At 41.7% G+C, this 18,274-nt stretch overlaps 1 protein-coding gene across 1 annotated transcript; it reads right to left on the bottom strand.

The window, feature by feature from the left end:
- Positions 1–285: 285 nt before the first annotated feature.
- On the bottom strand, positions 286–810 carry MSGN1 (mesogenin 1). Its single transcript, XM_029596879.1, has one exon. The coding sequence runs from the start codon at positions 808–810 to the stop codon at positions 286–288; it is 525 nt and encodes a 174-aa protein (XP_029452739.1).
- Positions 811–18,274: the final 17,464 nt, after the last annotated feature.

Here is an 18,274-nt window from a genome sequence, read left to right as displayed (position 1 = left end):
TCAAGCTGAGAGAATACAAAAGTTTGTTATGTACAAAAGTTCCCCTTAAGCTAAGAATGCTTTTTGCATGACTCCTTTCTTTTATCATCCTTTTTTTTACGTAAAAGCAAAGGAAAGAAGTGAATGCAAAGACTTCAGTCACCGCACACAACAAATATTCTTGTTGAAGAAATAAAAGTCATTGACTTTGTAAAGTCTTTTTTTTCTCTCTCTCTGTTGTCCAGGAGAAGAAAAAAACAAAACAAAACCCCGGTTTGCAAGGTCCAGTCAGGGGCTTGCTGAGGCTCATTCCACGCTGAGGGGGTTGAGCAGGTCTGAGAGTTCCCGGATGTACTGGATGGTGCATTTCAGAGTCTGGATTTTGGTGAGAGGTCGGCCTCCTTGGCTGTAGACGGGAGGCAGGAAATTACGGAGGGTGAGCAGGGCCTCGGCCAGGTTTCTCATCCGCAGCTTCTCTCTCTCACTGGCTTTCCTCCGGCGCTGCACGGACATCCTGGGTTTGGGGCTTCTCTGCTGCTGCTGGTGGTGGTCTTGCCCTGGACCCTGGAGAGAGCTGGCAGGAAAATCCACGAATCTGTAGCTGGCCAGGCTACTGCAGGGCACCTCCAGCACTGCTGAGCAAGGAGAGGACGAGCAGGATTCCAGAGAGGCGTCTGACGCAGGAGACAGGGTGTAAGGGGGTGAAATGAGGTTCCAGCCGCCGGTCTCAGGCTTGTTTCTCCATTCCCAGGAAGAGAACAGAGTGTCAGGATGAGGCACAGAGTCCAGCACATACTCCAGCTCCATGACAGCTTGGTGCAACTTATCCATTTCAGCAGGACTGCAGGCAGAGCAGAAATTGCCCCCTTTTTTTTTGCTGGTGACTGAAATCTGATGTCTCTGAAAGAGAGAGATCCTTTTATGAAGCCAGAGAAGACGTGCTATAGTGAGACCGAGTATCTGAAGGGGAGTTCAAAGGAGAGCAGAGTGCCAAGGCAATGAACTCCTGACGTGTGACTTTCTTCTCATAGAGAATTATCATCTCTCAGTGAACATGTGAGAGAGAAAACCCAGCATCTTGCTAGGAATAAGCCAGTAAGGGTTCAGTCGTTCATTTAGCATTTCAGTGTGGACCAGTCCTTGACAGCCTCTGCAACATCAGACTGGCAACATCAGAGCATACATATGTTTGTTTTATTGACTTAAAATATATTACTGATTGCTTTGATTCAGTATTAGGCATTTATTCCAATGACCAGCATCTGATGTAGAAAATTTATACCCCATATGTTTCTGTTAAACTATACTATTCTGGTTCTATTTTTCATCTAAAAATGCCAACTTTTAAGCAAAAGCATTTAAAGAAAATATTTTTTGTTTGATTTTAAAAACTGTGCTTAGAATATTTAAACTATATTGTTTATGCCTTTAAATATTCAATAACATACAAACACTGAATGTGATGCCAAAGATCCCATTCCCTTATCTAATCTGCCTGCCTTCCTACATACAGGGATCCCGCTGAGTCGCCAGCTTATAACATGTTAACAGAAGCAGAACTTACTATTTATTTATACCTTTATTGTGTATTTGACACATGCTGAAAGATTAATTTTAGAACCAATTGGAAACTTTTTAATGAATGGACATAACCCAAAAGGTTTTGCAAATGTCCTGACTCATCCCAGAGACAGTTTCGTAAATTTTGCCTCTGACATTTCATCCTTGTTCACCTTTTCATGAGAGTATTTCTGTTCCTGGCCTGTACTACACAACTGCCAAGTGCCTCGGTTACCCAAAAGAAATATTTAGCATTGTTCTGGTTTCGTGACACTCATGCCTCTCTGACACCGTTTGCATATGGACTGTTGTAAACCGCTTTTAGTCTTTTGCTAGGTTATGCAGTATATACATTTTGTAAATAAAATAAATAAGTGAAATTTGGCAACTGAAGAATGTGGGCAAGTATAATAGTACAGTTGGATTTTAACAAAGGTTTTCACATGTTCCTGAAGGACAGCAATTCTTAACCAGGCAAACCTGAGATTTGCCAGCTCTTACATCTGAAAATGAGCAACCGGCAATTGATCTCACCATTAGTATCAGTTGGGGGCTTCTTCCCAGTGACCTGAACTGGCCACGGTCAGAAACAGGATCCAGGACTCGAATGTATATGCACAAAAAATGTGCAGACAACTATAGGTAAAACTGTGTGGTTTGCTGAGCGTACCTTATTGCATCAGGCCCTGAGCGGCCAAAAGTTTCCCTCCACAGACCGATTCGCTTAGGTCTGACCTTGTTTAAGTCAATGGCAAACAGGTATTCTTTGCTTTCGCTCCATGTATATTACAGCAGCCTTAACATTTGGTGTTCTCTCTCCCGAGTCTTTTGGAATTCCTGCTTGCAACCTCATGGGATTAAATTCTCCCATTTCCCAGACTGTAATGATGTTTTTAAAACAATTTCTAGGATTTTGTTTTTATACATCACGATGGGTTTTTTTCTTAAGCAAATCCCCCCCGTCGCTTCCTTTTCCTGCTACAACATTTCTCCTGGCAGAAAGCTAATGTGCTTTAGTTAAAATGGCTGTATCGATACGCTAGGAAACAAATAACTACATCTCCCGCCTCACCTGCTGAGCAAATGGCAACTGCACAAATATATTATTGTTTTTTATGGGAATATCCAATGCCTGTCCCTTCAACTAATCGCTATCCCAGAAAGACAAATGTAGGGAGACCCCCAATTGTGTTGCACCTTTTTTGAGTCTGGTAGCTATTCAAGAGGCTCTGGGTAGGGGGAGACCCAGGGATGATCATATTTGCCAGATTTAAGATGTAATCTGCCTAGCATGAGATTTTCGATAGAGGCAGAATATAAGCATTTAAAAATAAATAAATAAAGGACTAATTTGGAAGCATGTTTATAGATTGCTCCATGGTGAGAATTGCACCTTGAATACTGTGTGTAATTCTGGTTGACCTATCTCAAAAAAGATATAGTTGCTTTGAAAAAGGTAGAAAGATGGGCAACCAAAATGAAAAAGAGGATGGAATGGCTCCCCTATGAGTTAAGGCTTAAGAGGATAGGGCTGTTCAGCTTGGGGAAGAGACAGCTGAGGTGGGATATGATAGAGGATAGAGACCTATAAAATCATGAGAGGACTAGAACAGGTAAATGTGAATCTGTTATTTATACTTTCAGATAATAGAAGGACTAGAAGGCACACCATGAAGTTAGCAAATACTGAACCCATCAAACAAATTGGGAAGGGATGACAGCAACAGGGAAACCAATTCCATCATATTACATACTCTGTTAAGGGGATTACACAAAAGAGGAATTAGCCATCCATTTGTTTATTACCTGTATTCTATTCGCTTGTACAGATTCCCATCCACTCATGAAACACAAAGCAAATAATCTAGGGCTCTAAAGTCCCTATCACTCCATCTTATTAGAGGTGAGTGCAAAATCTGAGCTAAAGCTCAACCCAGGCTAATTTCAGCCTGCTTCAAACTTGATGGAGTTTTCACATTTTTTTTTTCTGTTTCACTGGGGTAATTCATGGAAACCTGACATGGATTCACTGATTTTCAGGAATCTGCATCAAATCTGTGCACTGCAGACCCTGCTCAAACTCTAAAGCAGATTCACCAATTTGAGGATGTCGAGCTAATGTGACCAACCTGCATAAAGTCTTGTGGGTTCATCAAACTAGTTTGCAAAATTTAAAACAAATAAAATGCTGCTGCGGAGGTGGACCCTTGGCCCGAGGTGGGGTTGGCGCTACCTGTGAGGAAGACCCCACAGGTCCCCACCATCGGGAGTCGAGGCCAGACGGGAAGCAGAGGCCAGCAGGAACTTCGCCAATACCAGCCCACGTTCCCCACAGGTCTTAGGTGGGCCTCTGCGTGGATGATCCTGGGGACGGCCAAGTGAGGAGTGTGACAAAGAAAACCTAGGATCCAGTCCAGGGGCCACAGCAGGCAGCAAACTCAAGTCAGGTCCAGTCCAGGGGCCAGAGGCCAGCGGCTAACTCGTAGTCGGGTCCGGTCTAGGGGTCAGAGGCAGGTGGCAAACTTGTAGTCAGGAGCAGTTTGGGACAAGAGCCAAGGTTGGTCCAGAGAACAAGGAGAAGGAGGGACTGGAACAAAGGCAGGTATGGATACTAGAACTCAGGAACTGGAAGAAGGCAGGAACGAATACTGGAACTCAGGAATGCAGCAACTCAGGAACAACACCAGGAATGAGTGAGATGACCTGTTGCCAAGACAAGTTCTGATTGTCAGAGCTTGACTTTTATACCCAGAGCCGCTGATGTCATCACTAGGGGCCGCAGGAGCTTTTCCTAGGTGCAGGAGGCTGAGAAGGACAGTGATGGTGGTGCGGCCCGTGCAGTGGCAGCTGCCAGAGGAGGAGAGGAAGTGCGGACCAGCAGACGGGAATCCCTCACTGAGCCAGAAGGCCCAGGACATGCAGCGGCAGCACGGCCGCAAAGATGGCAGCCTACAGCTGCGAGAGAAGGAGGGGCTAAGCTCGGGGCTCAGCATCGCCGGGTAAGAGATCCCAGCCCAAGGCCTCCACGGCCAGGAATCGCAACAAATGCTTTGCATTTCTCTAGTGATAATTATTTGGACCCCCTCTCAACTTGTAGGCTATGATATTGGCTTGTGCTCAGATTCCTGCTGGACGCATTTGCTATTGTTCAGCTGCACCATGTGTGCCCATCCCGTATGTGAACATAACTAGCAGGGACATTGCTGGAGTTCTTTTTCTGTGAATTTATGGAATACGATAATTTGTTTTTTACATTTTGGCAACAGACAAGACATTATAATGACTAAAATGAATGCAGAAGGCTTTGAATGACAGTTGGACAAGTTTTAAATGTCAAGATTAAAAATTTCAATCAATGTGGACCGGTGAAAGAAAAATGTAGGTAACCAACCTAGATGTAAATAACTTTCACCAAATATTTAAAACACTAAACAAATACCAAAGCTGAATTTATTCTAAACAGTGAATGGAGGAAAAGACCTCAGAATTAAAACATGTCTGGTTCATTGAACTTCAAAGATATTGGTCATAAAAACCTCCGACCACAACCTTCCTGTGCTTTATTTCTTCATAATATATTGTCTATTTTTTGTATTTTTAAGAATTTTGTAAAAAATATTGCTTACAGAGACTTAAAAATGTGCCTGAATTACCTTGTTAAGGGGTCTATTTACTAAGGTGTGGGACGCAGTAACTTGCAGTAAAGCACATTTCATTGTGCAATTACTGCAGCGAATGGGCTCCATTAGAAATAAATCCTAAAATTAAATCCAAATTAAAAAATACTAGGAGCCATGGTAAATAATGCACATTACTGTTCACTTTACTTTAGTACATAAACGCTTTACAATGTTAAAGTCACTGCTTGACTTTTCAGTTAAGAGCAAATCCCAGGAACAAAGAGTTCAGTACTGATGATACCATTCTCTGGATGACAATCAATGAAGAGAAACAGACTATGTTATCTTTTCTATGGCAACTTGTTTCATTAAGATTATTCAGCTTGAAAATAAAAATAAATTGCTTAGTGAAAAACAAATGCAAACAGTTCAAAGCTCTTACAAAGGAGAACTGGCAGGCAAAACAGCAAGGTGTCTTAAAGCAACAGTAGTAGCAGAATCTGTTTTGGATGTCGGGGAAGGGTATAACTTCTGCTTCATTCCCGTTATAAAATTAGAGTTGAAAGGTTTTTCAAGGTCTTGCCACTTAGTCATTCCCAACATGGGGAATCTCAGTAAATCAGGGCATTGCTGTGCTGGCCCTTAATAGACTGCCATCTGGACAACATACTGTACCTGAAGAATGCAGCACAAACAGATGAAGAGTCAAGGCTTATGATATTTTGTATTGATGATGAATTTTTATATCTGGATGAGGGCAGCATATAAAAGTTGTATGAAATGGAATTAAATAAGGAATTTTTTTGTGGGCACAGAATGGGAAAAAGTTCTTTTTTTGATTAAGGCCTATAAAAGTGTGGACACTCAAACTGTCTCTTAAAAGGCCTCATTCCTTGCAACTGTACTCAATTAAAAATTTCCCATTCCTCAATTAATTTTATCTATAACCCACCTGGTTTTGTTCTTCCCCTTCATGGCTTTACCATTGTAACTCAAAAAGAATGATGTTCCAAGCCGCAGATAATTTTTTGGAGAAATGTGGCTGTTTTTGTGCATTATTTTTCTCACAAAGAACTCATTAAAATAGCATGCGAATCAGGTTAGCACAATTTTTCATGCAATAAAGTTTAAACTTTAATCACAAACTTAACTACCCCTTTCAGTTTAGAAAAGCGTCACAAAATAAAATGGCAAATAGCATGCATCAAAATTCACAACTGCAATTATACATGCAAATTGCCATTTTGATGTATGTAAACACATTTGAAAAGTCACAGCTTAGTGCATCTGCCTCAAAGCCTCTTCTTTGGTTTTTCTTATTTATTTGTTGTCAGTCTACCTTGATTAAATTTGTGCCCCAAGGAGTAGAGACTATCTCCTATGTGTGTCTATAATGTGCTGCCTATGCCTGGAAGCGCTATACAAATATTAATAAAAAGGAGACCTAAATATATGAGTAAAACAGGAAGAAATAAAGCCAAAGGTTGTAACAATAATATTCTAAGTAATCTAAATCGTTCTAATGCTTTGACCTCATACAAGTACATTGGAATAAGATGAGTTTTAGGAGAGGGGACAGCAAGGTTTTTGTGCAGAGGTGACAAGTGGTGGGCTATGAAGGGAATCTCCATTTGAAACAATATGATTTAAAAAAGATATTAGTAGATTACATCTCTCTGAAGATTGTAAATGAAGATGAGAGAAAACCAAAATGAAAGAAGATGCTAAATAAGCCACAGTGCAGCCTTTGATTAGAGCAAGGTATCCCAACTCTGTCCTGGGCCCCCCACAGTCTATGAGATTTACAGGATATCCACAATGAATATGCAGGCAATAAATCTGCATTCATTGGAGATCCAGTCTATGCAAATTTATCTCATGCATATTCATTGTGAATATCCCGAAACCCTGACTGGCTGAGAAATCCTCAGGACAGGTTTGAGAAGCACCATGATAGAAAGCACAGCTGCTCACCCCCAAGACTCTCATTTCACTCCACTGTCCAGCATTCACAAATCATCTAATTATTTTTCCTATGCATGTAAAACAAAGGATATTTAAAATAGCAGAGTCATGAACTTTTTTAAAATTAAAAATCTGGAATCAAGAATTTGGGGGTGAGGATAACAGAATCAAAATGGATTGAGATTTTTGAAATGGTGCACTCTTACTACATACTCTCCAGCCTCCAATAGGAAGAGTACTCAGTTGGAAAGTGGTAAATAGATACTGGTATATACCTAGAATTACTCCTAAAGTGAAAGGATCAAATACTAACATATGGTGGTGGGACTGCTATATGATAGGGAAATTGGAGCAGGTTTTCCAGTTGTATCCTAAATGAAGAAAGGATTTTTGGATAGCGTTCAACTGACTAATTGAAGAACCAATAACATCAGATAGTTTGAAGGGTCCCTTTCATAATCTTCTGGGATATTTCCCTCCTGAGATAAAACCCAGCAAAGTCAAGTGTTTGTGTTGGAGCATGAAGCTGAGTGCAATAACTCGGATAGCTGTGGCCAACTCGTTGCAAAGGGGAGTGGGGGTGAGGGGATGGAAGAACACATTCACTGACACCGCATAGTAAATAGAAACTGACTCCAAACTGATGCAAAATTGGCTGTAGCTTTATTGCAAGAAACAGATGAATGAATAAAGGCCTAAGTACCTGAGCCATAACAGGTCAAACTACCTAGCACCCTTGTGACAGGCAGGTAGTAGGCCGCCTCAGGACCTGGCCCCGCCGCAGACAAGCAAGGTGACTGCCCAACTGACAGGATCTTCCGATCTGCTGCCAACCTGGGCCGACTGACCCTGACAGCAGACAGTCCCTCGGTGTATCCCATGATAGCGAATGAATATCCCACGCACTTCCTCCTATTGGAAACCCCCCGCCCGGTTTGGGCACACCCACCCCAGCTGTGACACATGAACAATAACATTTAAAATGGAAGGTAACACTCTCACAGCGAAAACTGACTAGCCATTCATGAATAAACATAAATCAGGGAGGGTGGGTGGGATGTGGAGAAGGCAGAAGCGTGGGGAGCAGGAGCAAAAGGGACAGCTGCAGGCCGTGCTTAGGCGGTTAGCTTACCCACGCTGCTAGCTTTTCCCCCTGGCCCGCCAGCAAGTCAGGGATCGATTCCCCTCCTCACAAGACATGGCCCCTCTTTGGCACGGCTCTCAAGTCCAACCCTGTGCCTGCTCTGCTTCATTCTGGGCTCCCGCACATGCTCGTGACTCATTCGCCGTCGCCAGGCAATGCAACCATGATGCTGACGTCATTCAGGCACCGACATCATTGACGCCGATGATGCTGCAGTGATGACAACACTGTGTACCATGCTGGCAATGCGTGGAGGCCTGGGAACAGAGCTGGTGAATGTCTTGCATGCATCCCTCCCCCTGCTACCGGTGGCATCTGCGCACTGGCCTGGCGCCAAGTCATTACCTTAAATTGGTTATAATAGTAACCTTCATTGTTTAAAACATGAATGGACACAATTTGAAGCTTCAAGAATGGAATAAATTATTGCAAAAAAAAAACAAAAAACAGAGCATGCATACAACTGAAGGAATATGAAAGAAACTGGGAATATTTTTGTGTTATAGAGTTATGAATAATGAAAGATGGATAACATGCATGTAAGATAATAGTGAATGGAGCTGTTCGACCATGGTAACATACAGTAACATAATAAACAACAGATGAAGTCCAAAAGGGTTCATCCAGTCTGCCCAGCAAGATAGTTAGGGTTGCAACTGCTGCTCCATGCAGATTAACTCCATACAGTAAAAATATCACAGGTCACCGCAGAGCTTCATTTCCACCCTCTTGCCCTTAGGGAAAGTGCTGAAAACTCTCTGAAAATTGTCTACATATATCAGTTTGTCTAATGCTAGTTAAAGAATATATTCAACTTCAATAAAAATTGAAAAGCATAAATAAATAATTTAAACAGATAAACATGATAATCAATTTAAGTACCCCAAGGGCAAACTAGATATGCCAATCTGTCTTTATTTGCTATCAGTTTCCCTGTTTTTGTATAAAGTGCTATGACTGCCATGTTAGTCCACTTGAACATGCAGAAATAAGGGCCAGCAAATTACAGATGATGCTTTTTTTTATTGGACTAATTCAATACATCTGTGATGTGCTTTTGAGAGTTATGCGTTGTTCTTCGGCTCAGTGAAGAAACAACACTGTTACACTGGGTTCAAATAGTACAGAGCCAGCTCAATCTTCAGCTGTCTCTATGTTGCTTCTATCAGGCTGATGCAATGTGAGCAAATAGAAAATGGGCACTCAATGCTTTCCTAATGCGCGCCCAGCCACCTCTCCCGGGCACACGTTCCGACATTTAAATGAGGGGTCGCGCTAAAAAGGAGGTGCTAAGGAAACTTGTGCATCCCTAGCGCCTCCTCAGCAACGGGTGCCCAGGAAAGGTGGCTGTCAATGCAGGTTAGGAAAACGGGTGCTCAATATGAGCGTCCGTTTTCTTCCGCTACTGGCACAATATACATGCACAAGATACACAGCAGGGACCATGATTCATGTGCGTGTTTATTGGGTGGCCAGAATTTTTTTTTTCAAGACTTTTTTTTTTTTTTACCTGGATCTGCTTTCTGTGGTTCCTCCTACTTAGTATCCCGACGACACTAAGAGGAAGAATCACAGAAAGCAAGATTTGTTTTGTTTTTTTCCAGTGAGCTTTTGAGCACGGCAGACCTTTACGCCAAACCTGGGCTGGCATAAAATTTGCCAAGTTGCAATGAACGCATTGGCCGTGCGAGAAATGTATTGAATCATGGGGATTAGTTAGTAGCCTCATCATCTACATGTACTTTACCTGTGACGAATGCTATTAACTTTGCAGTGGTTTGGACGCGTGCTTTGGACACGCTAATCCACGTATTGCATCGGGGGTTATGGATGCGTGTCCAAAATGTGCATTCAATCGTGTGTAAAGCCGTTCATTTGTCTGAGTGCATCATATTGCATCGGCCTGTATGTAAGATATCCTTAAGAGGCAAGAGAGGCTGCTATCAACATTCAAGGGGCAATTTTACAATTGGCCACATATCTGTGAAGTTCACGAGTGCTTTTTACCCGTGGGCTTTGCACTAATTTCCAAAGAGAAGGGGGCTACATATTTTTACTTGGAAAACTGCCTAAGGACGCATTTCCACCTGCTGTTTTGTATGGGTACTTTATCAAACAGAGATATGCCCACACTTTTGATAATTCAAACGTGCTCCCATAGTTTCGAACCCCCGTCCCCAGCATCGCCTCCCACCACTGCAAGTAAAAATGCACGCACAGTCGACTCGCACGGGTATTTTTACCCACAAGTAAGGTGGGTAACTGTTCAAAAGCCTATTTCTGCCGGTAAAGCAGCACTTTAAAATCAATGCTCCCAATCACTCACGAAAACAGAGGCCTTTTAAAATTAAAAAAAAAAACAAAAACAGCCCCTCCTGTTTCAATAACGTCTGGGCCACTTAAGCCAGTTCCGCCTCTTCTTTTCCTTCCAGCCAGGAATCCTTTTGAAGGAAGCAAAATATTCGTCAGGGAAGGTGCTACTTCTAACTCCATTCATTCCTTTGATGGCACCACTATGGTGCGAAAGCAGGAAACAAAAGTTTTAAAATCAAACAAATTATCTTGTAATGTTTGTCATTAGAAGAGAAGTCTGGCAACATCTGAGCTGTGGCATTACAAAAGCATTGCTCTATTATACTGGATGTATTTCAGATTTCCTAAGAAAAGATCTAATTATGCATGGTATTCCGGAAGTCTTCAACAGATGCTTTTATCTGTTCATATTTGTAATGGCTTTTTTTTGTTTAGATACAAAAGTTGAAATAGTTGCATATAGATTATTAAGTTCGACATTGGTATTGTGTGTTACGAGATATTTTCACATCCTGCACACAGTACATGGTAGGGCTCAAGAGAAGGGGCACTAATGAGCACCTTAGAGCAGGGGTACTCAAACCGGTCCTACGCCCCCCCCCCCAGTTAGTTGGGTTTTCAGGATATCCCTAATGAATATGCATGAGATTTATTTGCATGCACCACCCCCTGTGTATGCAAATATTTCTCATACATATTCATTAGGGATATCCTGAAAACCCGACTGGCTGGAGGGGCCCATAGGCCCGGTTTGAGCACCCCTGATTTAGAGTGTATTAGTAAAATGTGCTTACAGCACGTTTCTCCCATGAGATGAAAAGGTAAAGGGGACCTTGGAAGAAGGACAAGAAGACTTTCCTTTTAAATCCTTCTAGCCATCGTTCTGCTGGAAGATTTGTCTGCAGCTAATGTAGTAGAATACCCCATGACACGTGAAACGGGACAATCAGCTTCATGCATATTTATTTATCTTGCAGTGAAACAGATAATGGAGAACAGGCCAGAGAGACGGGTAGGCCACAGACATACAGAAAAGGGGGTTATTCAGGGTTATCGAGATACTTGAGGACTCTTGGTAGCATTTTTCAAACTGGGGATACAAATTTTTTTTTTTTTGGAAGGAATTTTTTTAAGCCCCCAAGCAGGAGTATACTAATCTCATTCTGTTTAGAATGTGTTTTAAAATACTATTTCTATGTAGTCTATGGCTTAAATAATAATTTAAAGTATGTTAAAAAATGAAATACTGAAAAAGGCAAATGCTTCTTTGAAAATTAAGCATTTATTCCATTGCTTTCAAGGAGAATAGAAAAAATGATAACAAATAATCCAAGCTTCATGAGTATTATATCCCTGTTTTATTATCAACTAAAAATCAAATTAAAACCTATCCTTGATCAGCTATTAAACAACATTCTGGCAAGCAGTATAACGTTTTCATTTCTATTTTTCCAAGTAATGCACTGGAATTGCAATTCAGTGATACAAGAGACTACCTCTGACCGATCGTTTGCAATCAAATGTCTTAGATCAAGGCTAAAAGATACAACGAAAAAATTCCTGAGAGTTATGGACAATATAGAAATCCAAGGGAATCAATCAATCAATCAATGTAAAAACACTTTTATTATAAATGTGACCTAAACATTTTTTAATGATAATGGTTAAAAATAGCTTAACAGAAACCAATACCAAAAATCACAAACATACCCTAACTGCCCTAAAGTACAAAAAATGTTTGAATACACAAACAGAATGTTAAAAAAAAACTATCAGACTCGTACCTGACATCCACACACATCCCATCAGAAATTAAAATGTATCACAAGTACAAAATTACTCAAATACAAATCCAGCTGCAATGTACAGCAGTTCCAAAAAAAGGAAAAAAAACCTCTCATAACGGTCAGACACCACAGAGATTTTTGAACAGTCAGTAACCATAGGATTTTGAACAGTTGGTAACCATAGGATTAGGAGTTAATGTCAATCTCGTCTTTAGATGGCAAAAATAAAATGCATAATGATTATAAATTAGATGTAGAGCTTATTTTCCTTGTTCGTGAATGAAGGGAGATGTCTTTGAAATGTTTGTGTAACTTTGCTGTTTCTCTAGAGTTTACAATAATTCTTCAACTTGCACATTATTGGTAAGACAGAAGGAATACAATTTTTGTTTGTAGAATTTCTTAGGGTTCATTCTTGGATAAAAGTAGCACAGTGACACATACAGATGGTAGATATAAAAAAAACCCAATTGGACCATTCAGTCTGTCCGTTCTTTTCTCCAGCCTACTCAAAAATACTGTATATTCTAACCACCAACTGAAGAAGCTTGATTGATTGTAGGATAAAATTCCTTATCCAAAGAAGTTTTTGCTTTCCTTCTCCTTGGATCTCAACTATTCTAGGAAGGTAATTATACAAGTTCCCATACTTAATCCAGCACCCAGGCCCTTCAAACACTATGTCTTACCACAAAGCTCTTTAATAGTCTAAATAGCTACCAAAATTCAAGGGGCTGTTTCTCTAATATTTTGCTACCTATCTCCCCATGCCCTCTCTGAACATTACTTGACCAACCTGCCAACAATGACCAAATTGGTTTCTGGGCAGTTGTAGCTTGCTGGTTCCCAGCTGACTATCACTTGGTCTGCAGTGTCACTAGCTTGTGCTTCCTTTATCCATGTTTTGGTTTCTTCTCATCATCGCTTCCTTTACATCAGAAAGGTGAGCTGTTTGCATTGCAATATTGTAGCATCTTAACTTTGTTCCTACCTTTGTCCTCTATATCTGTCCTAAGTGTTCTCTAATTCTGTCATCATTTTAGTTGCTACTACCTCTGCTAGAAGGCTATTTCAGGAATCTACCACACCCTTGGTAAATATGTATTTACTCAAGTTTCCTTTAACCTTCCTCTCTGCAACTTCTGATGATCTTAGATTCTGATATTCCATCCTTCTACTGTAAATTTCATAGCAGAAGACCACTTTACTGCTTTTAGAAATGGAATACACTGATTCAGAAAGATCAAAATGGCTGCTGCCTAGCAGACACCCAACAACTGAGCTCCAGAACTCTGGCTATCCTTTTTCAGTTTTTGAGTTTTCTTTCCTTTTTACTTATTGTAGCAGAAATGGTGAAAAGGAAGGGTAATGTGAAGACCTACCCTGTGGAACTCTGACATGGGCCTGAGGCCCAACACATGCTTTTCCCCCATCATTGATGTATCAGGGCATTGGACCAAATGTTGAAGACCAGCAGGAAGATTCTCTTACTGCAAATCTTCCTGGCTCAGAAGTAACCCCACATACAGACCCTGCTCTGGAATTCAACACATTTTCTTCAGTGCTACCTACACCCTGAACTGGTTCCCGTTTAGGCACTATCAGAGGTGGGGACATAAAGTCAGTCGAGGCAGCTGAGCTGGGCAGCCAGGTTAGATTGCACATGAGCAAGGAGTTAAGCCCCCCGGGATATATATATCAGTGGGGTGCACATTATGGGTACAAAAGACATGTGAACTTTGCACCTGCATTTCTACAGGTGCAAATTATGCACAAGAAAGTACACACTGTTCATGCTTTTCCTTCCTTGACCTTAACCAACTCCCCCTTTTTCCCATCGGTAAATGTATATATACTGTGCAGCAAGACATGTTCTTTTACCAGTATGGAAGGGGCAGTGTTCAAAAGCTTGTTTTATCAAGTGTAAACATGTTTAACCCACATAAAAACATTTGAAATTTGCCTACATATAGTCCATGCAGTTGAGAAAATTTGATGAAAAAGCTCTATGAGGTCTTGAAGACTGATATCCAATATATGATGGTTTTTGTTGGTCTAATGGAATACATAACATTCTGTAAAGTAGCTGATTCCACAAAGTCAGTAACTTAAGCAAGCAACTTTCATGGTATTTGTTGACATCACTTAGGCCTAGATTCATCAAAATGTGATCATTTTTGCATGAATAACACCTGTAATAAAGGTGTGGCTATGATAACTCATTGTGGAGAGAGAGAGAAAGAAAGAGACTCTTTATAAGGTTCTCATATTAGTCATCTATTTAAACCACTATAGGAGGGTCCTCTAGAAACACGAGGTGAGGTTTTGGTGGTGGTCTAGGGTTTGGGGGGCAGTTTTACATGCACAGGTAGACATACGAACTGCACCGTAGACATCAGAGAAGATCTGACATGATTTGGAGTGAGAAAAGTCACACAAAGATGAGATTTCTACAATATTCTCTCACCTTAGCTTGATAGTACCCTGGTAGAGAGTCCATCAAGCTAGGGCAAGAGAACATAGACAAATAATGGCATATATGACTTGAGATGTTTCACAATCAAAATGGCCCCTCAATTTACGAACTGAAATAAAAAAATCTAAAAATATTTCTGAATTATAATCTTGAAATACAGTGATACCACAGAAATACAGTCACATTTATCAACAGAAACACATTCAAAATTACAGTTAAGATAAATTGTGACAATCATGTGATTACAATAGCCTATTACTGTTAGGAATCTGATGCTAGGAGTTAGCAATCTGTTATTGATCTGATGCCTGATGGGAGGAGCAATCAGATAGTAGTTAGCAATCCGTTCAGGATCTGTAGTTATACATGAGAGTTGAGGGTGGATCCTTGGACCAGTGGCAGATGACCACACCCCCGGGGAATGATCCCGAAAGAGAGCACCGGTCAGGTTCAGAGTTAGGAGACAAACACACACTAGTTCTTTATTAGACAGTATACTGAACCACCAGAGATGGCAGTAGTGAGCTGGCAAGCCCGGCTGGGCTGTAGTCCCTCAGATACTGGAACAGCGATCCCTGGAGGCTGAGCTGAAGAGAGACTAAGATATAGTGAGTAGGCAGGGTATGCAGATGTAACACTCACACAATGTCCCAATGAAGCCCAGGAGCTGGAAAGTATAGGGCCTTGAGGTTCCAGGGAAAGCCTTGAGGTTCCAGGGAAAGCCTTGAGGTTCCAGGGAAAGCTCAGAGAGAACGATGGTAACTCACTGATGGAGCTGAGATAGTTGATAGTGAAGACTTCCAGGCAGAAGAGTATACGAAGTAAGTCTGGGATGAGGGCCCTCGAGGAGCAAGTACCGGTTCCAGACTGTCACCTGAAAAAACAAGGAGATAGCGAGGCCCCCGAGGAGGCAGAGTAGCTTAGACAGACAAAGCGAGTCCGTTGTCAATCAGTGTCCTTCTAACTCCATGTGTTAGCAAATTCCAAGACCTTAAATAGCCGTCGCGGGTGACGTCATCTTCGAGGGGATGCCCCCGAGGTTCACGCCAATGCCAGTACTTCAATCGGGGCCACGCCGCGCATGCACCTCTAGGCCTCCAGGAAACATGGAGATTACAGCGTCGAGCCGGTCCGGGAACGCCCAAGGACAAGTGGCAGGAGAACGCCACGGTAGCCAGTCTTCCGCAGACAGAGAGGGAGGCGCCAGAGAGGTAAGGAGGGTGGAGAGAGGACGTCGGCACCGACGGACACAACAATTACAGAGCCTTATAATATAGTACCCTCACACTAATTCTTTGGACATGGTTCTTGAGCCTCCATTCATATACTGCCTCTAGAGCTAAAAACCTTTAGATGTTAGAACCTCTTTTATGTTAGAAGTTCTCATGAACACACATGTTCAATTTGCTGTCATTTTGGTTTAGCAATCTTAATTGTGGCTGAGTTTGAAATAAACTACTTTGCCCAAAAGTGCATAACATTACACCATTATTTCCTAAGAGAAAGGTCCAAAAGGAGTTTGTTTACATCTGTCTTTTTAGACTAAAGCCACATAAACAAGACAAAAAAGTCATTTTTTAATTAAAATGAATATAATAAATTAGCACACAGTTTGACTGAAAACATGAGCAGGGCAATTTTCAAAGTAAAATGTATTTATTATGTAACATACTATTGTAGCAATTTTCAAAAGCCCATTTACCCGTTATGTGCACATAGGGCCGGATTTGAAAAACTTACGCGCGTGGCCAGGCCTTACGTGCGCTGGGCCAATTTTCAAAGGGCCCGGCCACGCGCGTAAACCCCCAGGACGCATGTAAGTCTCGGGGCTAGTCAAAAGGGCGGTCCGGGGGAGGGGCGGGGCAGGATGGGGCTGGGCTGGGCTAGAGGCGCCGGGCACAGCAGCCATTTGCTGCTGAGCCGGGGGATCACGCGCGGCAACTTGCTCCTGCTTGGAAGCAGGAGCAAAAGGTAAGAGAACAAATTTGGGGGTATTTAGGATAGGGATTGGGGGAAGGCAGGATAGGGGAAGGGGAAGGGAGGTTAGGCTAGGGGGTTGGGAAGTTCCCTCCCAGTCCGCTTCTTAATTGGATAAGTGGGATTTTGAAAATTGCAATGATAGTATGATGCATTAACATTTATATTTTACTTAGAAAATTACCCTGATAGCCTTTTGAATCCACTTGTGGCAAAGTCATTATTAATAGTATAAAGACTATGACTATTGTAACTTCTAAAAATGAAACTCATATATTCAGTCTGGCCATGTGATATTTTGCATGTCTTCAACAGTATTTCCCAATCCAGTCCTGGAGGCAGACCCCATAGTTCTGGTTTTCAGGTTATCCACAATGAAAAGAGATTTGCATACATTGAGTCACCAATGTATTCCAGTCTCACACATGTGTACTCATTACAGGCCGATACAGAACAGTGCGCTCCAGTGGAGCGCACTGTTAACCCTCGTTTGGATGTGCGTTTTTGATGCACTAGCTTTACCCCTTATTCAGTAAGGGGTAATAGCGCGTCAAAAATGCATGTCCAACCCCCCCGAAACTAATAGTGCCCGCAACATGCAAATGCATGCTGATGGCCCTATTAGTTATTCCCGCGCGATTCAGCAAGTAAAATGTGCAGCCGAGCCGTACATTTTACTTTCAGAAATTAGCGCCTACCCAAAGGTAGGCGTTAATTTCTGCTGGCACCGGGAAAGTGCACAGAAAAGCAGTAAAAACTGCTTTTCTATACACCCTCTGACTTAATATCATGGCGATGTTAAGTCGGAGGTCCCAAAAGTTAAAAATAAATAAAAATAAAAAAAAATTTAAATCGGCCCACAGCTCGCGAGTTGAAAACCGGACGCTCAATTTTGCCGGTGTCCGGTTTCTGAACCCATGGCTGTCAGCGGGTTTGAGAACCGACGCCGGCAAAATTGAGCGTCGGCTGTCAAACTCGCTGACAGCCACCACTCCTGTCAAAAAAGATGCGCTAGGGACGTGCTAGTGTCCCTAGCACCTCTTTTTACCACGGACCCTAATTTGAATATTTTTTTTTACTGAATCGCGCGCACAGGAGAGTGGCCTGGGCGCTTGCCCGCTCTCCCGCGACTTTTACTGTATCGGCCTGTATGACTGGTTAGGTGGGTCTGGGACAGAGTTCGAAAGCATTGGTCTATTATATACTACAGAGTAGTAACACAGCAATTGTATAAGTATATATGACATGACATTCAACAAAAATTTCAATCTGATTCATTAATAATAAAGAGCATTTTTTTTCAAAGAACTTGCACCCTGTAGATGCAAAAGACAAATTAGGTTATTCTTACTAAAATGATTACACAATACTATTTAAGTTTGCTTGAACCAATAATGCAGGAAAGAAAGCAGAGAATAATACTCTTGAATTATGAAGCAGCTCAAAAGCATGC

This window comes from Rhinatrema bivittatum, chromosome 3 (genome assembly GCF_901001135.1).
Source record: "Rhinatrema bivittatum chromosome 3, aRhiBiv1.1, whole genome shotgun sequence".
NCBI lineage: Eukaryota > Metazoa > Chordata > Amphibia > Gymnophiona > Rhinatrematidae > Rhinatrema > Rhinatrema bivittatum.
The sequence above is the reverse complement of the archived record's forward strand: the minus strand, read 5'-3'. Positions and strand labels throughout refer to the sequence as shown.

Excerpts from the sequence above, each read along its gene's own strand:
- MSGN1 (XM_029596879.1), bottom strand. The coding sequence starts at position 810 with ATGGATAAGTTGCACCAAGCTGTCATGGAGCTGGAGTATGTGCTGGAC.